General features: G+C 42.9%; 1 protein-coding gene across 1 annotated transcript in view; it reads left to right on the top strand.

The window, feature by feature from the left end:
- Positions 1-23,797, top strand: part of SORCS3 (sortilin related VPS10 domain containing receptor 3) — a 354,871-nt gene extending 331,074 nt beyond the window's left edge. Inside the window, exons 21-27 of the mRNA XM_064144433.1 lie at positions 3,765-3,888; positions 6,185-6,297; positions 7,904-8,035; positions 9,868-9,967; positions 13,260-13,365; positions 17,483-17,643; positions 18,212-23,797. Of these exons, the coding sequence (XP_064000503.1) occupies positions 3,765-3,888; positions 6,185-6,297; positions 7,904-8,035; positions 9,868-9,967; positions 13,260-13,365; positions 17,483-17,643; positions 18,212-18,276 (801 nt within the window). The 3' untranslated portion in view covers positions 18,277-23,797. The remainder of the gene's footprint in view (positions 1-3,764; positions 3,889-6,184; positions 6,298-7,903; positions 8,036-9,867; positions 9,968-13,259; positions 13,366-17,482; positions 17,644-18,211) is intronic.
- Positions 23,798-24,262: the final 465 nt, after the last annotated feature.

Genomic DNA, 24,262 nt, shown 5'->3' with positions numbered 1-24,262 from the left:
CCTACTGACTGCATGGGGAATGGACTGGGTGACCTTTGGTGGTCTCTTCCAACCCAACCCATTCTACGCTTCTGTGCTTTTTAGCTACAGTTCCTGCTGCAGGCTTTAGGAGACAGCTGAGTTGAGACACTATCCTCCATGTACAGCTGATGATTTAGCAGTGTCCTGCCTGCTGTTATTTACCAAAGCAGCGTAAGTCACGGCACTGCCTGTGTTACCAAGTTGCATCTGAAGGTGTGCAGTGAGGTGACACCGTAGCAGAAAAAAGGTGGATTTTACATGAAATGTAGAACTTGAGGTAAAGAACAGCAAGCACACAAGTATTTTGTTTTAACTTTGACAAAGCTGCTTGCCTTTTAGCCTCTTACCTAGCTCAAACAGTAGCAGGAGAAAAACAACAGTAAATGCTCTGTCTACTGAGGTTTTGTATCAAGTTAGGAAGCTTACAGTAAGAACTTGCCTATTTTTGAGAAGCATAATTGAGGCATTGTAGAAGCATAATCGAAGCACTGGAAGAGCTCAGGAGCAAAAATGCTTACTGTAACTTGACAAGTTGCTGTTCCCTAGCTGAACTGTGGCAGCCACCCACATACACACATCTAGTCTGTGACAAGTGCCAGGTAATTCTACATAGTTTATGCTACATTGAAAGAGAGGTATGCAATATCACATTACAGTTCAGGTAGTTTTGGCTCAGTGCTCACATATGGACAGCCCTTAAAGTATACCCATGATAGTTTAAGTAGTGGTAACTTTGTTATCTACTTAAGCCTTGCAGTGTACCTAGGTGTCAGAGTTTTCTTGATGCGGTTTTTGTCCTTAATACAGAAGTTGATTGTGAATACAGCCTTAATTTATTTTTTTTTCTTAAATGGAAAGTGATCTAGAAAAGGCAAAGCAAAGCAACGATGAAAATGTCCATGTTGATGTCACGGTGCTTGCATCTGGGTTGTAAATATGATCTGGTTTATCTTCTGGCTTAAAATTCTGACCTGTAGGCAACAGAGTACAAGTGGGTATGGATGTGTTTGGGTTGGATCCCAGCATATGGAGTAGCTGATCCTGAGGGTAACTTGCAGTGATTGTACGTTGCTGAAATACATTGAGGTGTGGATTAGTAAAGGTGGTGCCACTTATTCATGGCTAAATTAAAGACCCATAGCAGCTCCCATTCTTTGGTGAGGGTTATCTTCAGCTATCTCAGGAGATGGACTACAACTTCATCTCTAACAGAAATGTGGCAAAGGATTAGATGATGTTGGAGGTCCCTTCCCACCCTGACAATTCTGTCATACAGATGTATATAGCAGCAGCCACTTTTTTTTTTTTCAGAGCAACAGGCTGCATCACATAAATTTCCTTCTGGCATGTTTAATGTGCATGTCAGATCCTTCTCTGTGCCTGCTCCTCTGCAGACTGCGGTGGTCATAGGGATGCTGATTTGTGTGTGAATTTAAAGGGTGAGGTGTGTGATATTGTGCATGGTTACTGGTATTTCTTATCAGTTACTCTGGTTCTGTGCTGAGGGACTGTAGGTGTTCCAGGCAGAAGCAGATGTGTCTCGTGTCACTGTGCAGTCACACTAAGGTACTCACTGTGCTGCCGCACAGGCAAACTTTGTCTTAGACTCCAATGACTTGGCTGATGCTCTTCTGCCACCTTCCCCAGCCTGCTGGAACCACTGTAGTGAATTTTTGCTGTGCTCATTTGTGCAGTACACCCAAAGACCAATTTGCTTGGATTAACACAGGTCCAGTTTAATAAATATGTCCAGCTGTCTAATAGGTTTAAGCAAATGAACCTTAAACTACTTGATTTAATTTAGAGTTAGTTTCCCAGGTCTTGGTGCATGAATTAAAATTAAGCATTTGGCTGAGTGTTAAAACTCCATGATGGAGGTGAAATCATCCATGATAATTTAATGTCCAGCATACACACACATCAAAAAAAGGAAAATCAGTAGTTTTAAAGGCCACACTGATTCCTCTTATCTATTTCACAGAATCACAACTTGTAACCTGCAGAAAGGTTGTATAATATCATTATATCACTGCAGTTTGATACAGACCCATTCTACTTGTCCCAGGATGTATGTATATCTAAGTATAAGCTAGCTAGACCCTCAGGGCTGTCTTGGTTTGTGAGTTCCATGCAATCATACAGTTTTTTTAACTGTTGGTTTTTGTTTTTTTTTTTCTGCTGTTGCTTTTTCAGTTCATGGGTAAGGGGGTCAGAGTAAGGTGTCATTCTGCAAGAGAGGAAATGTGTTTGCCAGTCTGGCTTATGTCATTGAAAATTTGGATTTGCTTATGAAAAGAGCATATATGGCCTTTGTAGTGAAACACAGTGTGCTACCAGTCTGAAGGAATGAAGCCTGAGAACTGGAATCACAGAATCAAAGAACTTTAGAGGTTGCAAGGGACCTCCAGAGATCATTGAATCCAACCCGCCTGCCAAAGATCACCGAGGGTAGTTCACACAGGAATGCATCCAGGCAGAGTTTGAAAGTTTCCACAACCTCTCTGGGCAGCCTGTTCCAGTGCTCTGTCACCCTCATTGTAAAGGAGTTTCTCCTCATGTTGAGCTGAAACCTGATTCGATGAAACCTTCTATGTTCCAGTTTGTAGCCATTGTTCCTTGTCTTACTGCTGCTGACCACTGAAAAGAGATTGGTCCCATCCACTTGACACTCACCCCTCAGATATTTGCATACAGATGCTCAGGGGTTTTCCTCTGGAGACAAACTGGTAGTGTAGTAGAGGTACAACATCAATGATGCCCTGACTTTATCTGTGTTCTTAGAGCATTGTGTGCTCTGCAATGGAGGCTAGGATCATTATTACCATTTTAATGGCTGGATCTAAATCAAGAGGATTTGTCTGTAGGCCAGCTGTCAGGTCAATGACTAGACCTTTGATTTTCATGATACAAATCTCTTTCCCTGAACATGGTGCACTTTTCTCATCCAAGTGTGCATCAGGATGGGAGTTTCCTGTGCAAAGAAGAGAGCTGAAGTGGTATCAAGGACTTTGTCTTTTTAAGAAAGGGCAGATAAAATCAGCTCTCTCTGCCAGGGATCTGAGCTGGCTAAAGTCAGGTCAACTTTACTCAGAAACCCATTGAGCCCAATTCAGACAGCACTGTCAGCAAGCATTGTGCCATGTTTTCAGCCTTGTTATCATGGTTTGTCAGCCCATGGCTGAAGGTAGTTTACAGGCTCAAAGTAAGGACAGGCCAATGCTGGGTGCCCTCACTCTGGTTGGAGCAGTTTCTCTGATTTGTGCTCAGAAGCACAAAATCAGAATCATCAGAAGGTGATGAATCTGAACAATATGGATTGTAGGAAGAAGCATTTGCATTTTCATTTTGTGTTCAGTGCTGGACCTAGTGTTTTGCACAGTTGATATGGTAGCTGTGCTCTATGTGTGTGTGTGTACAACACTGCATTCTACAGCACTAGCTCTGCAATTGCTGACTGTGCTTTGATGACAGATTCAAAGGCATAATGGGCTGCAGCTCAGTGGAAGAATATTTCAGGAAGCATTTACTGAAGTGAGAGAAACCTATGCCTATGAGACAGTTCTTACTGGGTCATGTTTGGGCCATATACAGGGCTTGGAAGGACATGCAAGCTCAGAGAACTATTCCTGTATCAGGGAGTAAGGATATCATGGCCATTACTGTGCATTAGTCAGGTGAATGCTGTGATCCTGGGTTAATCTCACCACAATTTTGATACCACTATCTGTGTTTCCTTCTTGCAGCCCCTTATCACCTTGGAGAGCAGCATCTCATATGTCTTCTCTGTGGAGGGGATGAACACTGTCACTGTGCAAGTTGCTGCAGGCAACACTCTCATCCAAGACACCAAGGAGATTGCAGTGCATGGTACGCTTGTCCTTTTACAATCAGATATCGGGGGGTATCTGGAGGTGAAGAACAGGCACTCTGCTGAAAATGAACTCTGGGTTCTTCCTAGTGTCTGAAGGAACTGCTGTAGACAAACTGTAAACAAAATAACTCAGATGTGTCGTGATCACAAAATACAGAAATTAATTGCTTGGCACTCTTAGCAAAATTTGTAAGCTCAGCACTGTAGTAAGGCTGTTGGTATCACCTTTCTCCTTGCTTGTTAGTCTGTCCATGATTGAGAACTACATTCTTGCAGCCTCCTACATGTGGAAAGTAGTCACCGTGCATCATTAAGGTGGCCTGAATACAACTAGTGTTTCTCTCTATACAGTGACTGTTTTAACAGCAGGATTCTGAAGTGATCTAGAATTCAGAGGGCACAAACGATTCTCTTCTTGATATCTCTGCCCATCTTCCATGCCATTGCTGGAGGTCTGAATGTGTCCACTGGATTTCCCTGGCACATTCTTGCCATATCTGCATATCAAGGGCTCCAAGAAGCACCATTTGGCAGACCATGGAGCTTACTCTTGATAAAGGCTGAGGGGAAGGGACCTCTCAGCACTTATGGCCAGGACTCTGAGATTTCTTCAGAGAACAATTTCCACTCTGAGCTAATCTTCAATTTCCTTATCCAGTTATTGGCATCTAGCATTTGAGGGCAAGCTCTTCATTGGATAGCAAGTGTTTTTGAGAGACATGGACTTCAAATAACTTGAGTTGCACTGTGTAGTTGAACTATGTGTGTCTTGTCTTAGCAATTAGATATAAATAAATGTCCATCTGGTGACTGGGAAGCTGTTTGCTCAGATTTAATAGCCAGCTAAATAGATATTTATCAATTGCTTGGCTGTGAAATGCAGTGGGGTTTTAATATTTTGTTAATATGATTTAGAAATACTCAAACTTGCTGTTAGCAAATGTAAGTAGCCCTCTGATCATTTTGAGCAGTGCAAAATGTATGGTTTATTTCATGGAAACTTGCATCTTACCATTTACTTCTGGATTAAAGTCTCATCTGAGAGGATTCTCTGCAGGAGATGTCAGTCTTTGGTTGCAGTATGTCCCACGGTGCTCCTCACTCTCTGTTTTTGAATGCTTTGTCATAAATGTTGACACTCTACTTAAAAGAATAGAAAAGTCCTGTGCAGCACCATGCTGCAAACTGGTCTAAGGAAGGAGTCTTTCCAGACCCCCAGTCTGATGATGAGTTCAAGTCTGAGTACATAAATGAGTGACCCTTTTGGCAAATATGTGCTCTGCTAAATTTGTCTCCTAATCTGTGTCCTGTGTTAAGTTATGACTCTAGGCAGAAAGGCATAGCTTTCTGGTGTTAGCATCAGTGAAGGAGATTTATTTCTCAGATTGAGATTAACAGACCAGAATTTACTCAAAACATAAACTGGACATGGTACTGAGGGTTCAGAAGGCAAAGGCTTTACATATCAGACTCTGGATTAAGCCTTTTGAAGCTCCCTGCTCTATTGGATGCTTGTTTAATTTAAAAATATACTCCACCATCTCAGGAGAAAGAACAGATCTTGAAGAAGATCTTGCATAAATGCTGTGCTGGCACATCCCTGCTATTCTGTGGGTTTTGTCTATGTTCTTGATAGTTTTTTCTCAAACTGAAACAGATACTTTCTTAGAAACGATTAGTAGTACTGCTCTGGTGCTTCAAAGTGACACACAGCACATCTCCAGAAACCAAAAAGAGAGACTTCTACCCTGAGACATCTCACTGCCCACTCCATCGTGCACTGTTATCATAAGAGCTACAGGCTTTGTCTCTAGTGATACCAGAGGGAAGAGTTAGACTTGGAGAATTTAAATTGTTCTGTAGTTGAAGTCTAGGATTTTTTTTTCTCCTTCTCTGCACATCAAGGGCTGCAAAAGCACCCTTTGGCTGACCACAGAGCTCACCCTTTTTGAGGCTTGATAAAGGCTGAGGGGAAGGGCTCTCTCAGCAGTTTTGGCCAGGGCTCTGAGATGTCTTCAGAGAACATTTTCCACTCTGGACTAGTCTTCATTTTCCTTATCCAGTTATTGGCATCCAGCATTTGAGGACAAACTCATTCTCTGCTATGAGAATTCTTTCCTCGTAGGCTTTGTTGTCATGCTTAGCGTTATCCACCCATTTTTCTTGCTTCAGCCTTTTCTCTGTCTCTTGCTTTAAGATAAATTATGGTCATTTTGTTGTCTTCTGCACCCTAGTCTGTACTTTGAACACTACCATTTTAATCTTTTTGTAAATACTGTTTTTCTGTTTCAGAGTATTTTCAATCTCAGCTCCTGTCATTTTCTCCCAACTTGGACTACCATAACCCTGACATCCCTGAATGGAGACAAGACGTTGGCAAAGTCATCAAGAGAGCTCTAGCACAGGTGAGCATACTTCCTCATCTGTACTAATACTGGCTAGGCTGTTAAAATATGCACTTTTTCAACATGCTAGCTTAAAAGAATGGGGAAAGGGCAGCAGTAATGAAGCTGTAATTTTAAATGGACAAGAATGTTTTTAATATGCTGGATCTCTTTATGGAGGCAAACTGTGTTGGGAATTTTGTGGAAATATTGTAATTACTTTTATTAATGTTTCCATGGTGCTTTTTAGCTTTTAATATCCCTGAGGACTTCAAAACTTCTAGACTGTGATAATGCCATTATTCTTTTTCTTTTGCTTAAATTGATGTTACAGTATCTACTGTTCCTTCTTCAGACATCTGGGTAGTGTTACAGTGAATTGTTAAACAGCTGATCCATTTCATCCCAGAAAGCAGACACTGTAGTGTGTTGGTTGCATGAGGAAGATAATTTTACCTCTTCCTGATAGTCAGGAGTTCCACATGCAACTAAGTGTAATAACTGGTGAACATAATAAAACTCTACTCCCTGTCCAGCTGGAGCAAGGGAAGAAAAAAAAAAAGGGAATTCAAAGGGAAAATAAAATTACCTTTAAAATACAGGACAAAGACTTCTGTGGGTGTAAGATACTGAATCTTCCTTTGGGATTAATTAGAATATGTAAACCAGCACTCATATTCTTGCAGGAAAGAGGACAGGTTAATTTATTATATCAAATAGCCAGGGACTTGGGCTTTGTTTGAAATTAGGAGATAGAAGTAGGCAAGCTTTTGTGGGTTTTACATTCTGCCAAAAATGTAGCTTGCCTCCTTTTCCTTTTGCTTCAGTTACAGCTGTTCTTAGACATAGAGGGAAAGCACATTTCTGCTGGAGTTTCCTCATCTGCAGCCCACTCAAAACTCGCAGTTTATGAGAGTTTCCTTGTGGTTATTTTTTTTCTCTCCTTAGAAAACTTTAAGTTAATTTGTTTAAATGTTCTCTTTTACTGTGTTCAGAGTCAAGCTTGCAGAAGAATAAATCAGTTAGACTGTAGCTATGAACAATTACAGACAACAGTAGAAATTGTGTAGAAGAACTTGCTTGTGTCCTTTTGTCACTATTTGGTTGCATCCATTGATATATTTCCATTTAAGAGTAAGGTCAAGGAGCTTGAGATGGGGCAGGCCCAGGGAGATAATTAGCCTGGTGCAGCAGTGGATTTCTGAGGGAGGAGAGCCTTCCTGCCCTAGTAAAGATAGACACTATGGGTTTGGGGAGAGGGGGCAGTAGCCTCAGTGGACAGGTCATGCTGAAGACAGTTGTGAGACAAATGTGTGGAACAGACTCTTGATTCAGCAAATTGAGGAGTTCCAGGGGCAGGCCATTCTAATCAACCACAGTCTCCAACTGGAGATAGCTCATGTATTTGGGACAAGGGGTGTTGTCAAGGCTACATATACTGTTAGAAATGGAGTGAATCATTAGCAGAACCTCTGGTTTTGACCCACCAAATGGGCAGAACAGTTCATTAGAGCCACAGCATGTGTACCAGAGCTGGCAAATAACAACTCGACAGGAGGACAATATTGCCATGGCAAATGGAAACTTCAGAATATCAGCTAGAAAGCTGCTTTTGCTTTTCTTTTAGGTGACTGGTATTCCTGATGAGCAGATCTTGGTGGCTGTATTTCCTGGGCTGCCGACTTCCGCTGAGCTCTTCATACTGCCCCACAAAAACACAACAGAGAGGAGGAAAAGCAGTGAGGCTGATCTGGAGCAAGTAAGGAAAGAAGGATTCATGGAACATTCCTATCATGCCATTTGCAGATGGGCTTCTTAACTTGTGCAATATTGGAAAAGACATTTTACAGAAGTGTGATGGAATTTCTGTTTGGAACTGTGGTGCCATGGTTGATGGCATTAGAGAAAATGATTTTCAGAAGAGAACCAGGCTTTTCTAATACCCCACTGTGGTATGTCACAGACTACCAGCAGTGGTTCTTCCTAGATCAGTGGTTTGTCCTTATTACAGTAGTTATGGCCAAAGGAACCTTGACTATGTACTGCCACTACCCCCTGGGGGAATGCTAATAGGCAGAGGCCAAAGCAACAAGATAGGATACTGATGTTTACTAAAAATAAATCAGGCTTCTCAGCTTGTATATCACTGGAACAAGCCCTCTCTTTTCTGCAGCAGTGAATGGCGTGTGCAAACTATTTTTGGAAGTTACAATATCCATCCATTTAGATAAATAGGTAATTACAGTGATGAATAGCAACAGTGATGTACAGGCAAGGGAAGAGCTAGGAGCAGTAGTGCTAGTCTGCTGAAGCTTTCATGCTAGAATTACCAAGTGATTATACCAACTCTATAAAGGCACAAGAGTGAAGTTCTGCTGGAAAGGATGCTTAGCTCTAGCTAATGTTCTTATATGCAACATTTTTACTGTCTGCAAATTGTGTGAGCCTGTCTCCAAGTAACTCTTGGAGGAATAACTCTTCTGTGATCAAACATTAAATAATTCAGACATCTGCTGAGTTCTGTGGAAGCTCTTGTTGCCCACTGAGCAAAGTCAGTCCCCTCAGAGTCCTAGGAAGCTGGCAAAGCTGAACTCTTACATTTATGGTGATGGATGTGCAGAAGAGATGTATTGTGGTGGGAAGGTTTGGAAAGATTTTTGGAGAGATTTTTCTTGGGCTCTATCCATATTAGAATTCCTTCTGAACAAGATGTTGTGTCAGTACTTATTACACCAGTGTTATGCAGATATCTCAGGCTAAGTTTATGACTAAGTAAACATGAAACCTGAAGCTCTAGTGCTCTAATTTTTTTCTTTCGTGATCTGCGCAGTTCTACCTGTTGTTGACTTCTGCTTGAGGAGCACTGCCCTGGAGAGCAAACCATCAGAAATACTCAGTAGCTTTGACCATCAGAACTACTCTAGGGAGACCAAACTTTAACAGTTTCAGGCCTTTGTGTGTGCTCTGAGGCAACCACCAGTACGTCATAGCTGGATTGCTGAGACAAGAGTAAACTCCGGTCCAAGGCCCCTCTTGTACATAAAGGAGAAATAGGGCAAGTTTGCCATTAGTCTTCAAAGCTGAATTGTCTCATCCCTTACAACCCATTTATACAGGAGCACCATGACTAGGATTTTCCTTAATCAGTATGAGTAAAGCAGCATTACTAGACTGGGCCATCTCACTCAGTTCCATCATCCACCAGTGAAAGGTGAATATGTCAGTGATTTCCAAGTGCATTAGATCAAAGTCAAAGGACATTGTGGAGAGTGAAAAGACTTAAGGATGTAGTGAGGGATTCTTTCCCTCCTCCACTACTCCCCAGTAATAGAAATTAAAAAAAAATGTTAACTTTATTGATTTCCTTCCAAGGAGAGTTACAGTAACATCGTGTCTGGGTCACGAAAGAGGGGAGAATTGCATGCAGTAACACTCAGATTCATCTAAAGCACATATATGTGTTTCTTTTCACTTAGTCTCTTGCTTCTCTTCCTGAAGCCAGTAAGAGCTGTTAGCCACTTCATAGGCCAGATGTTCCTGAGTTTGCTGTCTTCTAAATTGTAACTACTGCATCTCTTGTTGTTTCATCAGGTGGTAGAAATCCTTTTTAATGCTCTCAACCAGAACCTGGTCCAGTTCGAACTCAAGCCTGGAGTTGAAGTCATTGTGTATGTTACTCAGTTAACATTAGGTGAGTGTGGAGTCAAATGCATAACTGTGATTCATTTAAAGCTTCAGAGACAGCTCCAGGTAAAGCAGTCTACATCAGGGCACTCACAAGATGGGATGTGCTACTGGGATATGTAGGACTGGTCATACCGAGACACTGTCTGTGGTAGAAGCAGGAGGTGTTAAAGACAGCATCCAGCAGCGACATCTTCATGCACCAGTTTGTACAAGTATTAAAAGTACCTTTTTAAGAGTTCCCTCTGGCTTAATTAACTGGTGCATTGGTGTTTTTCAAGTGTTGTAGAAAATCAGGTGAATGGTTTTCTTAAGCCTTATTGGGCACCTGTGGAATTCAGTGGAAGTATTACTGACTTTCGTGGATACTGGATCAAATCCTTACTGCAGAGGGCTACCCAAGAAACTTTATAGAGGCAAAGTACTCAGGAAAAGAAGATCTAGGCCACTGACGAGGAATACATGCCTGAATATTGACTTGTACAAATTACATTTTAATACTACTTATCTCAATTTTCACACAGAGTAATGAATAGTCACTTAAAGCTTCATCAATCCCTTTGCTTTAAACCACCCAAGTGTGAAGCTCTCAGTTACTGCTGAGAATTTTGGCCAGTCTAGTGTGAAGCTCTCAGCTATTGCTGAGATAGTGATGGCAATGGGTTTGTTGTGGCTGAAGAGAGACCTGCTGGTCCAAATAAAGAGCAAGAAGGAACAGGTGACCTGAAAGGAGTATAGGAACACCACCTGGTTGTACAGAGATGAAGGCGTGGCTAGAACTGAACCTGGCAAGGGGTACAAAGAATAGCAAGAAGGGCATCTACAGGAACATTAACTGACAAAGAAAGGTCACAGAAAGTGTACCCCATCTGAGGAGTGGGAATGGAGAGCTGGTGTCAAGAGAAGCAGAGAAAGCTGAAGTACTCAATAATGTTTTTACCTCAGTCTTCACTGGCACTCTTGCTCCATCCCTGTCTTGAGTCAGTGGACCACTAGGTGTGGACCAGCAGGTAAAGTACTTCCCACTATAAGGGAAGATCAAGTTCAGGACCACCTGAGGAACCTCAACATACATAAATCCATAGATTTCCATCTGATGAAATGCATCCCAGAGTTCTGAAGGAATTGGCTGATGTAGTTGCGAAGACCACTCTCCATAATATTTACAAAGTCCTGGCAGTCAGGTGAAAGAAGGGAAATGTTGCATCCATCTATAAAAAGGGTGAAAAAGAGGATCCTGGAAACTACCAAACTGTTGGCATCACCTTTCTGCCTGGGAAGATCATGGAACAGATCCTCCTGGATGCTCTACTGGAACACACAGAGGACAGGGAGGTGATTTGAGACAGCCAGCATGACATCACCAAGGACAAGTCCTGCCTGACCGACCTAGTGGCTTACTGTGGTGGTGTAACTGCATCAGTGGTCAAGGGAAGACCAACAGATGTCATCTATATGGACTTCTGTAAAACCTTTGATGCAGTCTCCCACACTAAGCTGATAAGATGCAGGTTTGATAGGTAGGCTCTCCAGTTGGTTGGATGATTGCATCCAAAGGGTAGTGGTCAATGGCTCAATGTACAGGTGGAGATGGGTGACAAGAGGTATCCCTCAAGGATCTATACTGGAACCAGTGCTGTTCAGTATCTTCATCAATACCAACAGTTAGATTGAGTGCACCCTCAGCAAATCTGCAGATAATGCCAAGCTGAGTGGTGTGATTGATAAGTCTGAAGGACATGATACCATCCAGAAGGACCTGGACAGGATGGAGAGATGGGCTGAGGAGAACCTCATGAGGTTCAATAAGGCAAAAAGTAAGGTCCTGCACACCTAGTTTGGGGTAGTCCTAGAAATTAATACAGGCTGGAGGAAGGTGAAATTGAGAGCAGCCCTGCAGAAAAAGACTGGGGGCTCCTGATGGATAAGAAGATGGACATGAGCCAACACTGTGTGCTTGCAGCCCAGAAGATCAGTCACATCCTAGGCAGCATCAAAAGATGTGTAGCCAGCAGATCCAGAGAGGTGGTTCTTCCACTTTGCTCTGGTGAGTTCTCACCTGGAATACTGTGTCCAGGTCTGGAGCACTCAGCACAGTAAGGACATGGACCTGATGGAGCATGTCCAGAGGATGTAAATATCTGCAGAATCAGGGTTTCTTCCAGTAAGACATTGCAAAATGTGGATTTTGCTTATAATGTGCAATTACTCTTGCACACACCTGCCTATGGGAGTGCTGCATTTGTTTCATGACCATTCTCATAGTGTTTTGAGTCAGGTGAAATGGCAGTCACTTCTTTTCCATGAAAGAAACACTAGAAGAAAAGTACTGGCAGAATCAGATTCTCTGATGCAAGAGTTTGGCAATGAAACTTGAAGCAACTGTATTTGCACAGACTTTGTCCCCATCTTCTGGGTGACAGAAAAATAATAGATAACAGTGAAAAACCAAAGCCAAATATTTATGCAGACTGAGAAACACTCAGCTGCTACTTATAATTATTTGTATATCATTAGAGGCCTCACATCAGAATCTTGATTCTCAGTACAGTGCTCAGGCCGTTAAGATTGTCTGCTCTCACGAGCTATGAGAACAGCTGCACAAACATGCTCTAGTAATACATTTCATTTAGCCCCCCCCAAAATGTTAAGGATAGATGGATCAAATCTCCAAAGTATTATAACATATAGAGTGCTTGGGTCCGGGATTAATGCTTTGGGCTCCTCCACATTACAACAAATGACTTAATTAAAGACTCTGTGGGGTCCAATAGAAGGATAGAATTACAGAATCATAGAATCAACCAGCTTGGAAGAGACCTCTAAGATCATCCAGTCCAACCTAGCACCGAGCCCTAAAAGAAGCTTCTCCTGTCACATGAGAGGTAGACATCATTTAAAGATGGGAGTCATGATAGTCATGGATGCTCAGAGGCAGCTTCTCCAAAGAGCAATAGGTATGCATTAAGCCACACTTCAAAAAGTTCCACTCCAGTCCCTGAAATGCCTGAAAAGAAATAGAACCAAGTGTCAGCACAGGGGTGCTCAGCCATTCAGCTAAGCATGGCTCACTGTGACTTTTCACTAGGTAGGCCACACTGTCTTGAGAAAGGAGCTTGACTTTCAGAAGACAAAAGAGTCAATTTATTTCCTACTGTCTGGTCTTGCTGAAAACAGCGTGCACCATGCAGTGGTGATAAAGCAGATGTGTCAAAGACAGAGATGATCTCAGCTCTCTGGTAGTCACGTATTCCTTACTAGTGTCTTACAAATGCAATGCTCTGCCTTTCCTCCTGCAGCACCCCTTGTGGATTCCAGCACGGGCCATAGCAGTTCGGCGATGCTGATGTTGCTGTCTGTGGTGTTTGTAGGCTTGGCCGTTTTTTTAATCTACAAATTCAAGAGGTAAGTTGAGAAACTTTGAGGGATGAGAGGAGGCACTGGATGGTTTACATGAAATCTAGGCAGAATACAGTGCCTGTATTGCAGATGCAGAGCTGGCCTAAGGCTTGGACCAGTCAAATTCTCAATTTCTGCTATAGAAAAGACCACCTACTACCCATCTAGACTCGGTGCTCTGAAAGCTCACCAAAAGCACAGAAATCAAGCTGTGACCTACCTCAGCAGATGTGTTTGAACCACAGACCAGAAATGGGAGCCCTGTGTGTTCACTGAATACTGAGCTGCACAATGCAGACCTAGTGAAAAAAAAAAATCACATGATGAGACTCTTTCTGCAGTCTCTAGATCCACCTGGCCAACTGCCTTCCTGCAGCAGTATCACATTTGTGTCTTGTGAAATGAATAGTTTAGTCTTGCAGAGGAACAGGTGTGATTATGTTAAGGGTGGAAAACTGAAAACCAGAAAATTCTGCACTAAACATCAAAATGCCTTTGGGAATTGGTGCTGAGATTTTCTTTGACAGATGTTAATATAAAACTTCTGCTTCCAGGCAGCAAGCAAGACCTGTGCTGGCCCACAGCATTTTGCTGCTGCAAGCTGTGAAGCAAAATACATATTAAGAATGGCCGGGTTGCTCATGGGCTATGAGAATATATTTTAGGCAGATGGAGCTCCTTAGGAGGACCTCTGCATTCAGTACAGTACTTACTGTGTTAAATGGTCCATGTGCCCAGATCCTGCCCAGTGGCAGAATGTTTTATTAGAAGCAAAAACTGAATCTGACTTGAAAAAAAGCTCTGGACATGAGTAGTTACTCCAAATTGGGAAGCAAGAGTTTTTCCTGTTCAGATCCCTGCAATTTGTTTCTCTCTTCATCTTTTCTGCAGCCCCAGAAAAGGTTACTACTCTCTAATTATATTAGTAGCATACAAACAATGTCAAAAATGGAATAATGGGGCAGGGTGTGTATCCTAGTTTCCAATTTTGAAGCTCCTCTCATGTTAAACCTCTTATGTTAACCACTGTCAAAATCAGTGGGTGGCACTGCTGCTAGTGCTTGACCTTGTGCACATGAAGGCCTGTTACCAAGCCCAGGACAAATTCCAGAGAATCTAGATGTGTGGATCAGCTCAGGTGCAGATTTCCAGTCCTTCAGCGTGAGTTGCTTGTTGCAGTTTGAAATGCTCTCTGTTTCTGTGAGGTGGAACACAGCTTCTCAGGTGAATGGGGAAGGGGATACGGGACTCATTCAAGACATTGATTTAGTAACGTGCTGGAGAGGCAGTTAATGATTTCTTTCACTCCCAAATGTGGGATAAGGAGGGCAAAGAAGTCTTTCTGACGTATGTGCCAAGATGTGGGTACAACCCTTTGTAAGATGAGCTTTCCTTTGTGTCTTGGTGAGATGGCTTTCTAAAGTTTGGCCTAATGCCTTTGGCTCTGTGGTCACAATCAGTTACCAGGAAGAAGAATCTGTGTGTTCTGGCTGCCAGAGAACATTGAGGGAGGAATTAACTTTGCCTTGTCAGTCTTCAGGTCATGCTATGCTACTATTGCTTATAAAACTGACTCTTGCACTGCTTAAGCATCCTGAGCCTTGAGCATAACAACCATCAGCCTTGTACTGTGCTCCAGGGCTGAAAGACACTGCCTTGTTGAAATCCGTCTACAAATTGGATGTATTTTAAATTAGGAGAGGGAAGGAAGGTGTTTAAAGCATAATTTTTTCTTAGTTCAAATCTAATCAACTTGTCCCCTTTTATCTGCTCTATCCCAAGGAGGACAATCTCAGGTCAAGCTAACAAAGTTCAGCATTTAGCCAGATACCCATAGTGTTCTCAACTTGATTTGTCAGAACAGAAGGAAAATGTCCAGCTCTGTCTAAAACCTTTGGCCCAATGGATCAGAAGTGAGAGCATGCAACAATTTTTAATGGAGAAAGGAGGTGAAAAGAGAAGCTTTCTTCTAGCTCTGAGTGATACAGAGGTCCATTAGCCATAGGTACTTTTCTGATTAATGTTAATCCCGACCCGAATACAGAACTACTTACTTCTGCTTACAAGAAAAGGTTGTGGGGAGAGCATGGGCCTGCATGAATTTTTAATTCTACAAGTTTATAGAATCAGTGCTTTCCTGGTTTGCACAGACTCATTGTAAGTCCATCAGGTTATAGACTCAGCAGTCATGTTAAACACTGCTGCCAGAGAGATGCTTGTTGAGGACATCTGGGTGAAAAAGGGAGGGAAGCAGGGAGACAATCTGTGTAAAAAGATTGTTTCTTTTCTGGGAGATTGAGCATGTAATAGCTCAACACTATGTGTGTGTGAGTGGTGAGAAATAGCGGGGCAATGGGGCAGTCAGTGTGTGTGCATCCTGAGGCAGGAGCACAGGAGTGTGTATGGGATGTGTGGTGGGGCTTTGTGGCCAGCTGTGTCTGTATTGAGAGGCACAGCAGGACTGCATACGTGTGTGGGGATGCACACATGCACAGCCATCTCAGTTTCTTTTTTTCCCATGGCTGAAGTGCCTGAAAGCTCTGTGCCTCATAGTTCTAAAGAGCTTTTCTCACCTTTCCTCTCAAAGCTCAGAAGACTAGAATTTCCCTAACATTGCATTATTTAGAAGCAAAACTAAGTCTTCCAGTATCTCCATCTGTGATCTCATGTCCACATCTCTGCAGACCTCCAGACTTACTTTGGTCACTTGAACCCTACGGGAGTGTGTTTGTTCTCCCGTATCTGATGAGTTCATTCCCTGTGTCTAGGTCTTCTAGTGATCTGTAAGGCACGTTTGAAGGTTAGAAGGAGAGGATAAGAGAAAGGGAGAAGAAAAGGAGGTTTGTCAACTGCTGCTAAACATCCCAAATAATGTCTTGACTTCCTGCTGCTTAAGAACAGGATGCCAAACCCAGCCAATAGCAAAAGTCATTTGAGGCCAGAATTTCACAGGAGTAAAATCGACAGATCTATTGAATTTTTGATAGCTGAGGCAATTTCCACTGTTCTCAATCTCTGACATATCCAACAGCAGACAAGTTCACATTAAAAGATGTCATTTTATATGGCCTCTTTTGAGCACATCTTCTTTCTTTCTCCTGTGTTCTTTAAGAAATTGAAATATTCTCCAAATTTCCCTTATTTTAGCAGTGTGGACTGCACATCACAGAATCCTTTCAAGGGCTTTAGGAAAAAACAGTCACCTTCCAGCAGGCAACAAGGCACAGATAATCCTAGCAACTCCCACAGTGCTCAACACATTACTTTTCAGTTCTCTCTCATTTTAAACTTGCATTCCTCCATGGATTACTATCTAACTCTCTATCTAGGCCTGTCTAATTATCTGTCTAACTAACTGACTTTCAAGGCTATTGTTCTAGCAGCCCAACTTTTCTTGAAAAAAAAATAATAAGAAGAAAATCCCTTCACTTCCTTGGCTTCCTGAGCAGCAAGGGAAAATAAGTCCCTGCAAACTTGCATGGTCTGTAGCATAGCAAGCTGGGTTTGCAATGAAATGGTAACAAATAGACTTTGGTTAGGTGTGATGGGGTTCGAGTCCTTTCTGTTCTGTGAGGTATGACCAGCTCTTTAAAAAGCTTTCTGCTGTGGCAGTTCCTACTGAGTCAGTGTGGGCCTGTCGATAGAAACAAGCCGAGCAATTTTTTTTTCTGAGTTGATAGTAGTGCTCAAATTGATTTTTACTTTTGCTTTCCAATGCACCACTAATCATGTAATAAATACTGAGAGAGTTGGCAATTGCAGCTGATTGTACTTAGTTGATTGCTGCTCTCTGAGTTTGGTGCAGTGTTCGCTGTGCATGTCTTCTCATTTAGAAGGACAGGACCAGAACATTTAAGTTTACAGCTGGAGGAGCCTTCAGGCGCAGGATAGGAAGGCAACGGCCTGAGATTTTTGGAGTAGTGGCAGTGGTGGAATTAGTAGATCCTAATGTTGCTTTCAGAACATCATCACGGTGTGTCAGCATTCTGAGGGCTGATACTTTGCATCACTGCTGCTGCTACATTTCTAGGGTTGGTCATTTTAGTGTGTCTGATTAATCAATGAGATGCCAAGGAACCCCGTGTTAAAAAATATAACCTCTTGTTTTCCTTTTCCTGCATAGGAAAATACCTTGGATTAACATCTATGCCCAAGTTCAGCATGACAAGGAGCAGGAAATGATTGGCTCTGTCAGCCAAAGTGAAAACGCCCCCAAAATCACTCTGAGCGAGTTCACAGATCCTGAGGAGATGATGGACAAAGAGCTGGACACACGAGTGATGGGTGAGAGACAGCCTTCATCTGGGGCTTGTTTCAGTCTGAGTAAGGGTATTGGGAGAGGCAGCAATTGTGACTCTGGGTACAAGCAGAGCCTGAGACACTGAACTAGGAAGCAAATCTCTCTGCAATATGTTAAGAGGGTTTTTTTCTCACTGTTTTTCTCACAGTGTTACATGGCCAGGGTAGGAAACTGGAAACAGCAATAGTTAGTAATGACTGTGGCTCACACCTATGCCTGCTCATGACCCTGCCTCTGCTGTGGAGAGTTCCCAAATTTTGTGAACTCTCAGAAGAATCAGATGAGTCAAACTCACACAGTTGATGTGCTGTCATTGCAAGCCAGTGTGTCTCTATCATCCTAATGAATATACTGCTGGTCAGCTGAGCTGCAGTGGCAGCTTTTCTGCATGACCAATGCCTAATGCAAATATGAAATAAGGATGTGTTACTTTTAAGCACCTTTTGTGTCTTTACATTCCCACAAGCACTTTCTAAGAAGGGGTGAAAAGCAATATAGACCAAATTGTTGAAGCTGCTGCACTGACTCTCCTTTCTATTTTCTCCTCCACAGGAAGCATCTCAACAATTGCCAACAGTGAAAGCACAAAGGAAATCCCCAACTGCACTAGTGTTTAATACTGAGAATTCACTTGGTCCACAAGATTTATGACTTTTTATTTGTAATTATTATTGTTATTATTATTATTATTATGGAAAAAAAAAAGAAAAGAGTTATATGTCATTATTATCATTTGGGAGGGGCTGGGGTGGGCTTTTTCTTTTTACCAAGGGCTGCATTCATAAATAGCAGGGGTTCTTCATAACTAGGATGTACTCCTCAGTTTAGAAGGAAGGAGTGAATTAAGTGTGCAGTAGAATTTGAATGCCAGCCTCCTGTTAAATCCACAGTGAGAATTAGTATTCAAATCCAACAGGTAGGCACAGTACCTTAGGTGACATGTTGTAGGGAAATTGTCCCTTTTCAGCCCCTTTCAAAGTAGCTGACGAGTCAGCTGCTTCATCCTGCCAGACAGCTCAGGCTGGGCTGTTGGACCCGGACCAGGCTCTAAGCCATGCCAAGAGACTTCGTTTTCCATTGGCATGTGTGTCTCAGCCTTTTGCGGGATCTTGCCACTTCTAATTGCTTTTCATTTCAGTCACCCTCTGGCGCTGTTGACTGCTGGGAAAGGGAAAAAACCAACCTATAAATAATCAGAGTAAACACTCATGTCAGTGTGCCTCACACTGCAGAGCGGCCGAAGGGGAGAGCACCACCAGCCATGAAGGCGCATGCCTGAGTTTATGAATGCAGCCCAAAACCTGTGCATGTGAATAGCAAGGATGCTGAAGGCCTACTGTAGATAATGACAATGTACATAGCTTTTTATTTCTTGGGAAATCATTTAATGTTTAGTAAGAGAAAACGATGTTTGAAATGAAACCTGAACCACATACACACACGCACGCGTGCTCGGACACGCCAGCCAGGGAGTGTGGGTGAGCACTTGAATCACACTTTGGTTCCAAGTGGGTTCCAGTTGTCTGTCCTATTTCAATCTGACACTGCTGTCTATAAATACAGCATCTTTTATTTCTCTGTGTGTAGCTACAAGCATTTGTGTTGGGTTTGGTTTTCTTTTAATATATAGAGTATCATTTTCTATGACAGAGCAGAAAAAGATATTAACAGGGCAGACTATAAGACTACATTCATCTTAACCATCTACTCACCTCTGTCGCTGCTGTCTGCTTCTGAGAAGGGTCTTGGTGACATCCATTAGGTCTGCTGGTGACAGGATATGCACGTCTCAAGGCGGGGAGAAGTGTCCTAGCACAGGAGCTGGCAGGGCTTACTGAAAGAGCTTTTTAACCTAGATTTGAAGGGGGAAGGGCACACAAGCAGGCTTGCTAGCAATAACCCCGAGGGCAGCACACCAGTAGTTGAAGGATGGTGTGCTCACAAGGTCTGTTGGTCTGCTCTTTTAGTGGAGGTAGAAATGGCAACTCACATGGCACATAGGGTTAATGGTGAATTATCAACTGCAGGAGTACCTTGGAACAGGCAGGTAGGATTTAGAACTTCTGCCTACAAAAAGGTGGCAAGATCTTTAGATCAGCTGAAGTGCTGATCAATGCATGAAATATGTGTGACAGGAGGAGCTGGAAGCCATTGTGCATCAGGAAAGCTATGGTATAGCTGCCATTGCATAAAGGTGGTGGGAAGTCTCACATCTCTGGAGAGCTGCCATCAGTGGCTACAAACTTTTTCAGAAGAGACAGGAAAGGAAGGAGAGGTGCTGGAGTGGTCCTGTGTGTCAGGACATCTTTTGATTGTGTGAGGTTAATAATGGTGATGATAGGGTTGAGTGTTTATGGGTCAGAAACAGGGTGAAGGTCAACGAGGCAGGTGTCCTAGTGGGAGTCTGTTATAGACCACCCAATCAGGATGGCGAGACAGGTAAAATACTCTTTAGAATCTGTGAGATCTCATGATCACTGGACCTTGTTTTCATGGGGGGACTTCATCTTCCCTGAGATCTCCTAGGAATGTAAAGCAGCAGAGAGGAAGCAGTCCTGAAGGTTCCTAGGCTAGAACACAGTTGGTGATGGAGCCAACTAGGCAGGCACCCTGCTGGACAGAGAAGGACTTATGGTTATGTAACAACTGGGGGCCATCTTGGACACAGTGATTGTAAAATGATAGTTCTCAATCATTGGAGAAGTACAGAGGAGGGTCAGCAGAGCTGCCACCTCCAACTTCCAGCAGACAGACTTTGGCCAGTTTCAGAGACTGGTCTACAGAGTCCCTTGGGAGGCAGACCTGAGGCCAAGGACTCCAAAAAGCCCAGATGTTGCTCATGAGGCTATCCTCATGTGCCCAAAGAAGAGTCAGTGGGGAAGGCAGCTGTGTCCTGGCTGAATACAGATAGTTGTTTGCAGCTTAGGGAGAAAGGAAGAGTCTGTGGTGGTTGGAAGACATGGAAGGTCATTCATAGAATCAGTGAGGTTGGAAGAGACCTCCAAGATCATCCAGTCCAACCTAGCACCCAGCCTTGTCCAGTCAACTAGACCATGGCACTAAGTGCCTCATCCAGTCTTTTCTTGAACACCTCCAGGGATGGTGACTCCACCACCTCCCTGGGTAGCCCATTCCAATGCCAATCACTCTCTCTATGAAGAACTTCCTCCTAACATCCAGCCTATACTTCCCCTGACACAACTTGAGACTGTGTCCCCTTGTTCTGTTGCTGGTTGTCCGGGAGAAGAGACCAACCCCACCTGGGTACAGCCTCCCTTCAGGTAATTGTAGACTCAGTTGATCTCTTGAAGTCCCTTCCAACCCCTACCAGTCTATGATTCTATGATCTCACCAGCAGAGTGTGTGCCAAAGGCTAAAGCCCAGGCAGTATTCCCTTCCCCAGAGCTGGGGACACACAATGAGATTCACCCACCTGAGCTGCAGCTTCCTTGTAGCCTGTGGTGCCATTTACTTGGCCTGCAAAGAGGAGACACTGGATGAGGCAGCACTTGAGGGATGCAGTCAGTTGCTGAGGGTCTAAATAATCATACTGCACCCTGCTGTGAGGCTATGCAAGGAGAAAATTAGAAAGGACAGAAGCCCAATTGGAAATTAATTTGGCTTCAGTTGGTTGTAAGACTCAGCAGCAGTGGAAAGAAGATTGGGAAGATGTTCTAACAGGAGACAGGAATGAGCCCAGGTGACAATGTTTGCCATCATTTTGTAGGATCTGCATGCAAGCCTCCACATCACCCTTAATATATCTGTACTGCAATGAGGAGAGGGCTAGAGGTTTTGCTTGCTACATCTCTGCACTGCAGCATGCCAGCTGGCTTCAAACCATCCTCAGTCACATGTGTTCAGTGGGATGAGATGTCTTTAGAGGCTATAATCCTAATGGCTCTGCAGGTGGAGAGAGAAGTGTTTTAACAATTCTGCAGAAAAAGCACAGGATGAATTTTCAGGATTAAAACTGTAAAACTGAAATATAGGGAAATACCCTTTGGTGTGAGGTACTAAAGCTAAATATTCTGTTCTCCTCCTCCATTTCAGTCAGGAGTGGGGACCTTTTCTGTTGAATCAAAAAGAATTATTTTCTGTTTCCTCCATCCCTTTTCAGCTCCAGCTCCTATTGTAAGCTGGAGAGTGATGACTCATTTATTTAACCTTGAGTTTCCATCCATCACATGCATGGACTGTTTCATTATTCTCTGTTCTACTGGAGTACCAAAGTAGTTTACAGTAATGGCCCAGTCTGGTGATGACACTTATCACAAGGCCATGGTGTCCCATTTAGGCTTAGATGGGAGAAATGCACATAAACAATGATCCACTGGGCCACGAGCTCAGTCTTAGCTGATCATTAGGATTTGAGGAACTGCTTTTGGGAGCTGCTGCAGAGGACTAAAGGTGAAATCCTTGTTGCTTCCCATATTGACAGGGAACAAAGTGAAAATGTTTGTTGTCTTTTTGATTATTTTAGGCTTTTCAGGGGATTGATTTCATGTTGATTTCAAGGGAAAGACAGGGAATTGCAGTTTTCACAGTTTATTTTCACAATTTCTTATTTTATTTTCTTCTTTTTGATTTTTTTTGTTGCTTTACACTCTTAAAGACAGCTTTAAGTATACCCTAGCAGGTGACAGGAAAGAAGGAGAAAACATTGGGAGTGGGCTGCTGAAAGGAAACATTTTCACTTCTCTAAAAGAAATTCAAGCTCAGTGAAGGCTGAGAAGTTTCTGCATGGTGCAGTTAGTTTTTGCAGGAGCATCTATCGAGAAAACCATTCTCAATCCAAAATTATTCAAAGAAAGGGCACTACAAAGCAAACAAAAGCAGTCCATGGAGTCAAAATTGCATATGGAAAAAACCTGTCTGATTCTAGAGTTGGCTTATACTTAGTATTCCATGAGACTTAGTGGGTATCACTGCTTCTCAGGGTAGTTTGTTACCCTGCTGTCTGGGCCAGAGGCTGCTCCATGCACATCTGGAAGGAGCTCTCTAGGATGTAGTTGGGACTACATTTGCCAGGTCATACCTACTGCATTAGGGGACAATCATGGCTGATGGCATCTGAAAAAGACTTTGTATTCATGGTTGAAAATATTTCTTTTAGGATATGAGAAAGGTGTAAATACTGCATCCAGGGAAGTACCCAGGCCTGTATCTCTCCACGGGGCCTTTATAAGGTTTGGATTGGGCAACCAGCTCTGTCTGTCTCTTTTGGAAGTCACTGAGCTGTGGTCTCAGCACAAACTAGAGTATTGGCTGCTTCTATGTGTATCTGTCATACTGGGAAATAACTTGCAAATGGCATTAGGGGCTTTTCCCCTGCAAGTTTTACCCCTGAGAAAAATGTAACAGAAATCTTTGAAGGTGCAGATTATTATTTGCATGAGTAAGGAGAGTAAGAGCTAATGGTATGAGCAGAATGTAATTAGCTCCCACCTTGTAGTTATGTGTAAAGAGAAGAGAGAGAGAGAGACTTGGTCAGTGCCCGCTATCACTGCCAGCCTTTCCCCCACAATGGATTCTACTGTATAAGATGTAGTTTAGGAGTACTGCATGAGACCTGGAAGCCAGATGCAGCTTTTGGCTCTGCGTGGCTGTACTTTTGATGTGAGCACCCAATAGATCCTCTGCTTAGTTTAGCCTGTGTTTGAGCAGCCCAACAATGTGCCCAGAAGGGTTGAAGGTGGGTGACTGGGACCTGCAGAGTTTTTCAGGTGCAGTTGCCACCAGGAAGAACAGGTGCAAGAAAGTGTGCATTTCTTCTGGACTGAGCTTTGGTTTCAGGGATGAGCAAAGGTGTGCTGTTGTCCTCTCTTTCCCTTCAGTTCTCACGCACATTCCAGGTCTGACAAACCAAAGCAGAATCCTCCAATTCCTTCTGATGTCATTGGACAATGCATTAAGCCCAAATCACCACCATGTTTTTAAAGGATTAAATGAGGCAGACAATTGCAATACCTGTATTAAACACAGTAATACAAATGCATGACTCATATATATATACATATATATATATATACTGTTCTTGGTTTTATTGTTCCATTTGAATATTTCTACTGTAAAAAACAACAAAAAAAGGCAGTGGTTTTGAAATTGTTGAAAATAAATGTATTTTTGTACATCAGAGGTAGCCCTGCTTGCTCTTTCAGTCTTTGTTCTCAAATTTCCTTTTGGTGAAGTCTGCTCTGTCTCTATTGAATTTCCCTCACCACATCTAGCTCTCTGGTCCTATCTGCCATCCAAGGTCACGCTAAGCACATGGAGGGTGATCAGAGAAGTGTTATAAGGCAAGATTTTTGAGATAAAGCAACTATCTTTTTTCCTTCTTACTGCTCCCCTCAGAAAAATAATGATCTCTGTGTCTTGCCGTTCCACAGACTGACTCTCTGTGGAGACTGAGAGGTGACTAGGAGGGTAGAACTACCTGCTTGTGCAGCTAAGGTCCCATGAATTCCATGCTTTCATAGACTGCTTTAAAAGGAGGAGAGAGCATGGAAATGTGACTCTGACTATGTGCCAGACATCTCCCTCCGCAGACACGCATGCACATCACTCATTCCCCTTCCCCTCCTTTCCTTTGGTTCTCTGTGA

Source organism: Pogoniulus pusillus, chromosome 6 (assembly GCF_015220805.1).
Source record: "Pogoniulus pusillus isolate bPogPus1 chromosome 6, bPogPus1.pri, whole genome shotgun sequence".
NCBI classification, from domain to species: domain Eukaryota; kingdom Metazoa; phylum Chordata; class Aves; order Piciformes; family Lybiidae; genus Pogoniulus; species Pogoniulus pusillus.
Note: the sequence above shows the minus strand (reverse complement) of the source record. Positions and strands in the feature narration are given on the sequence as shown.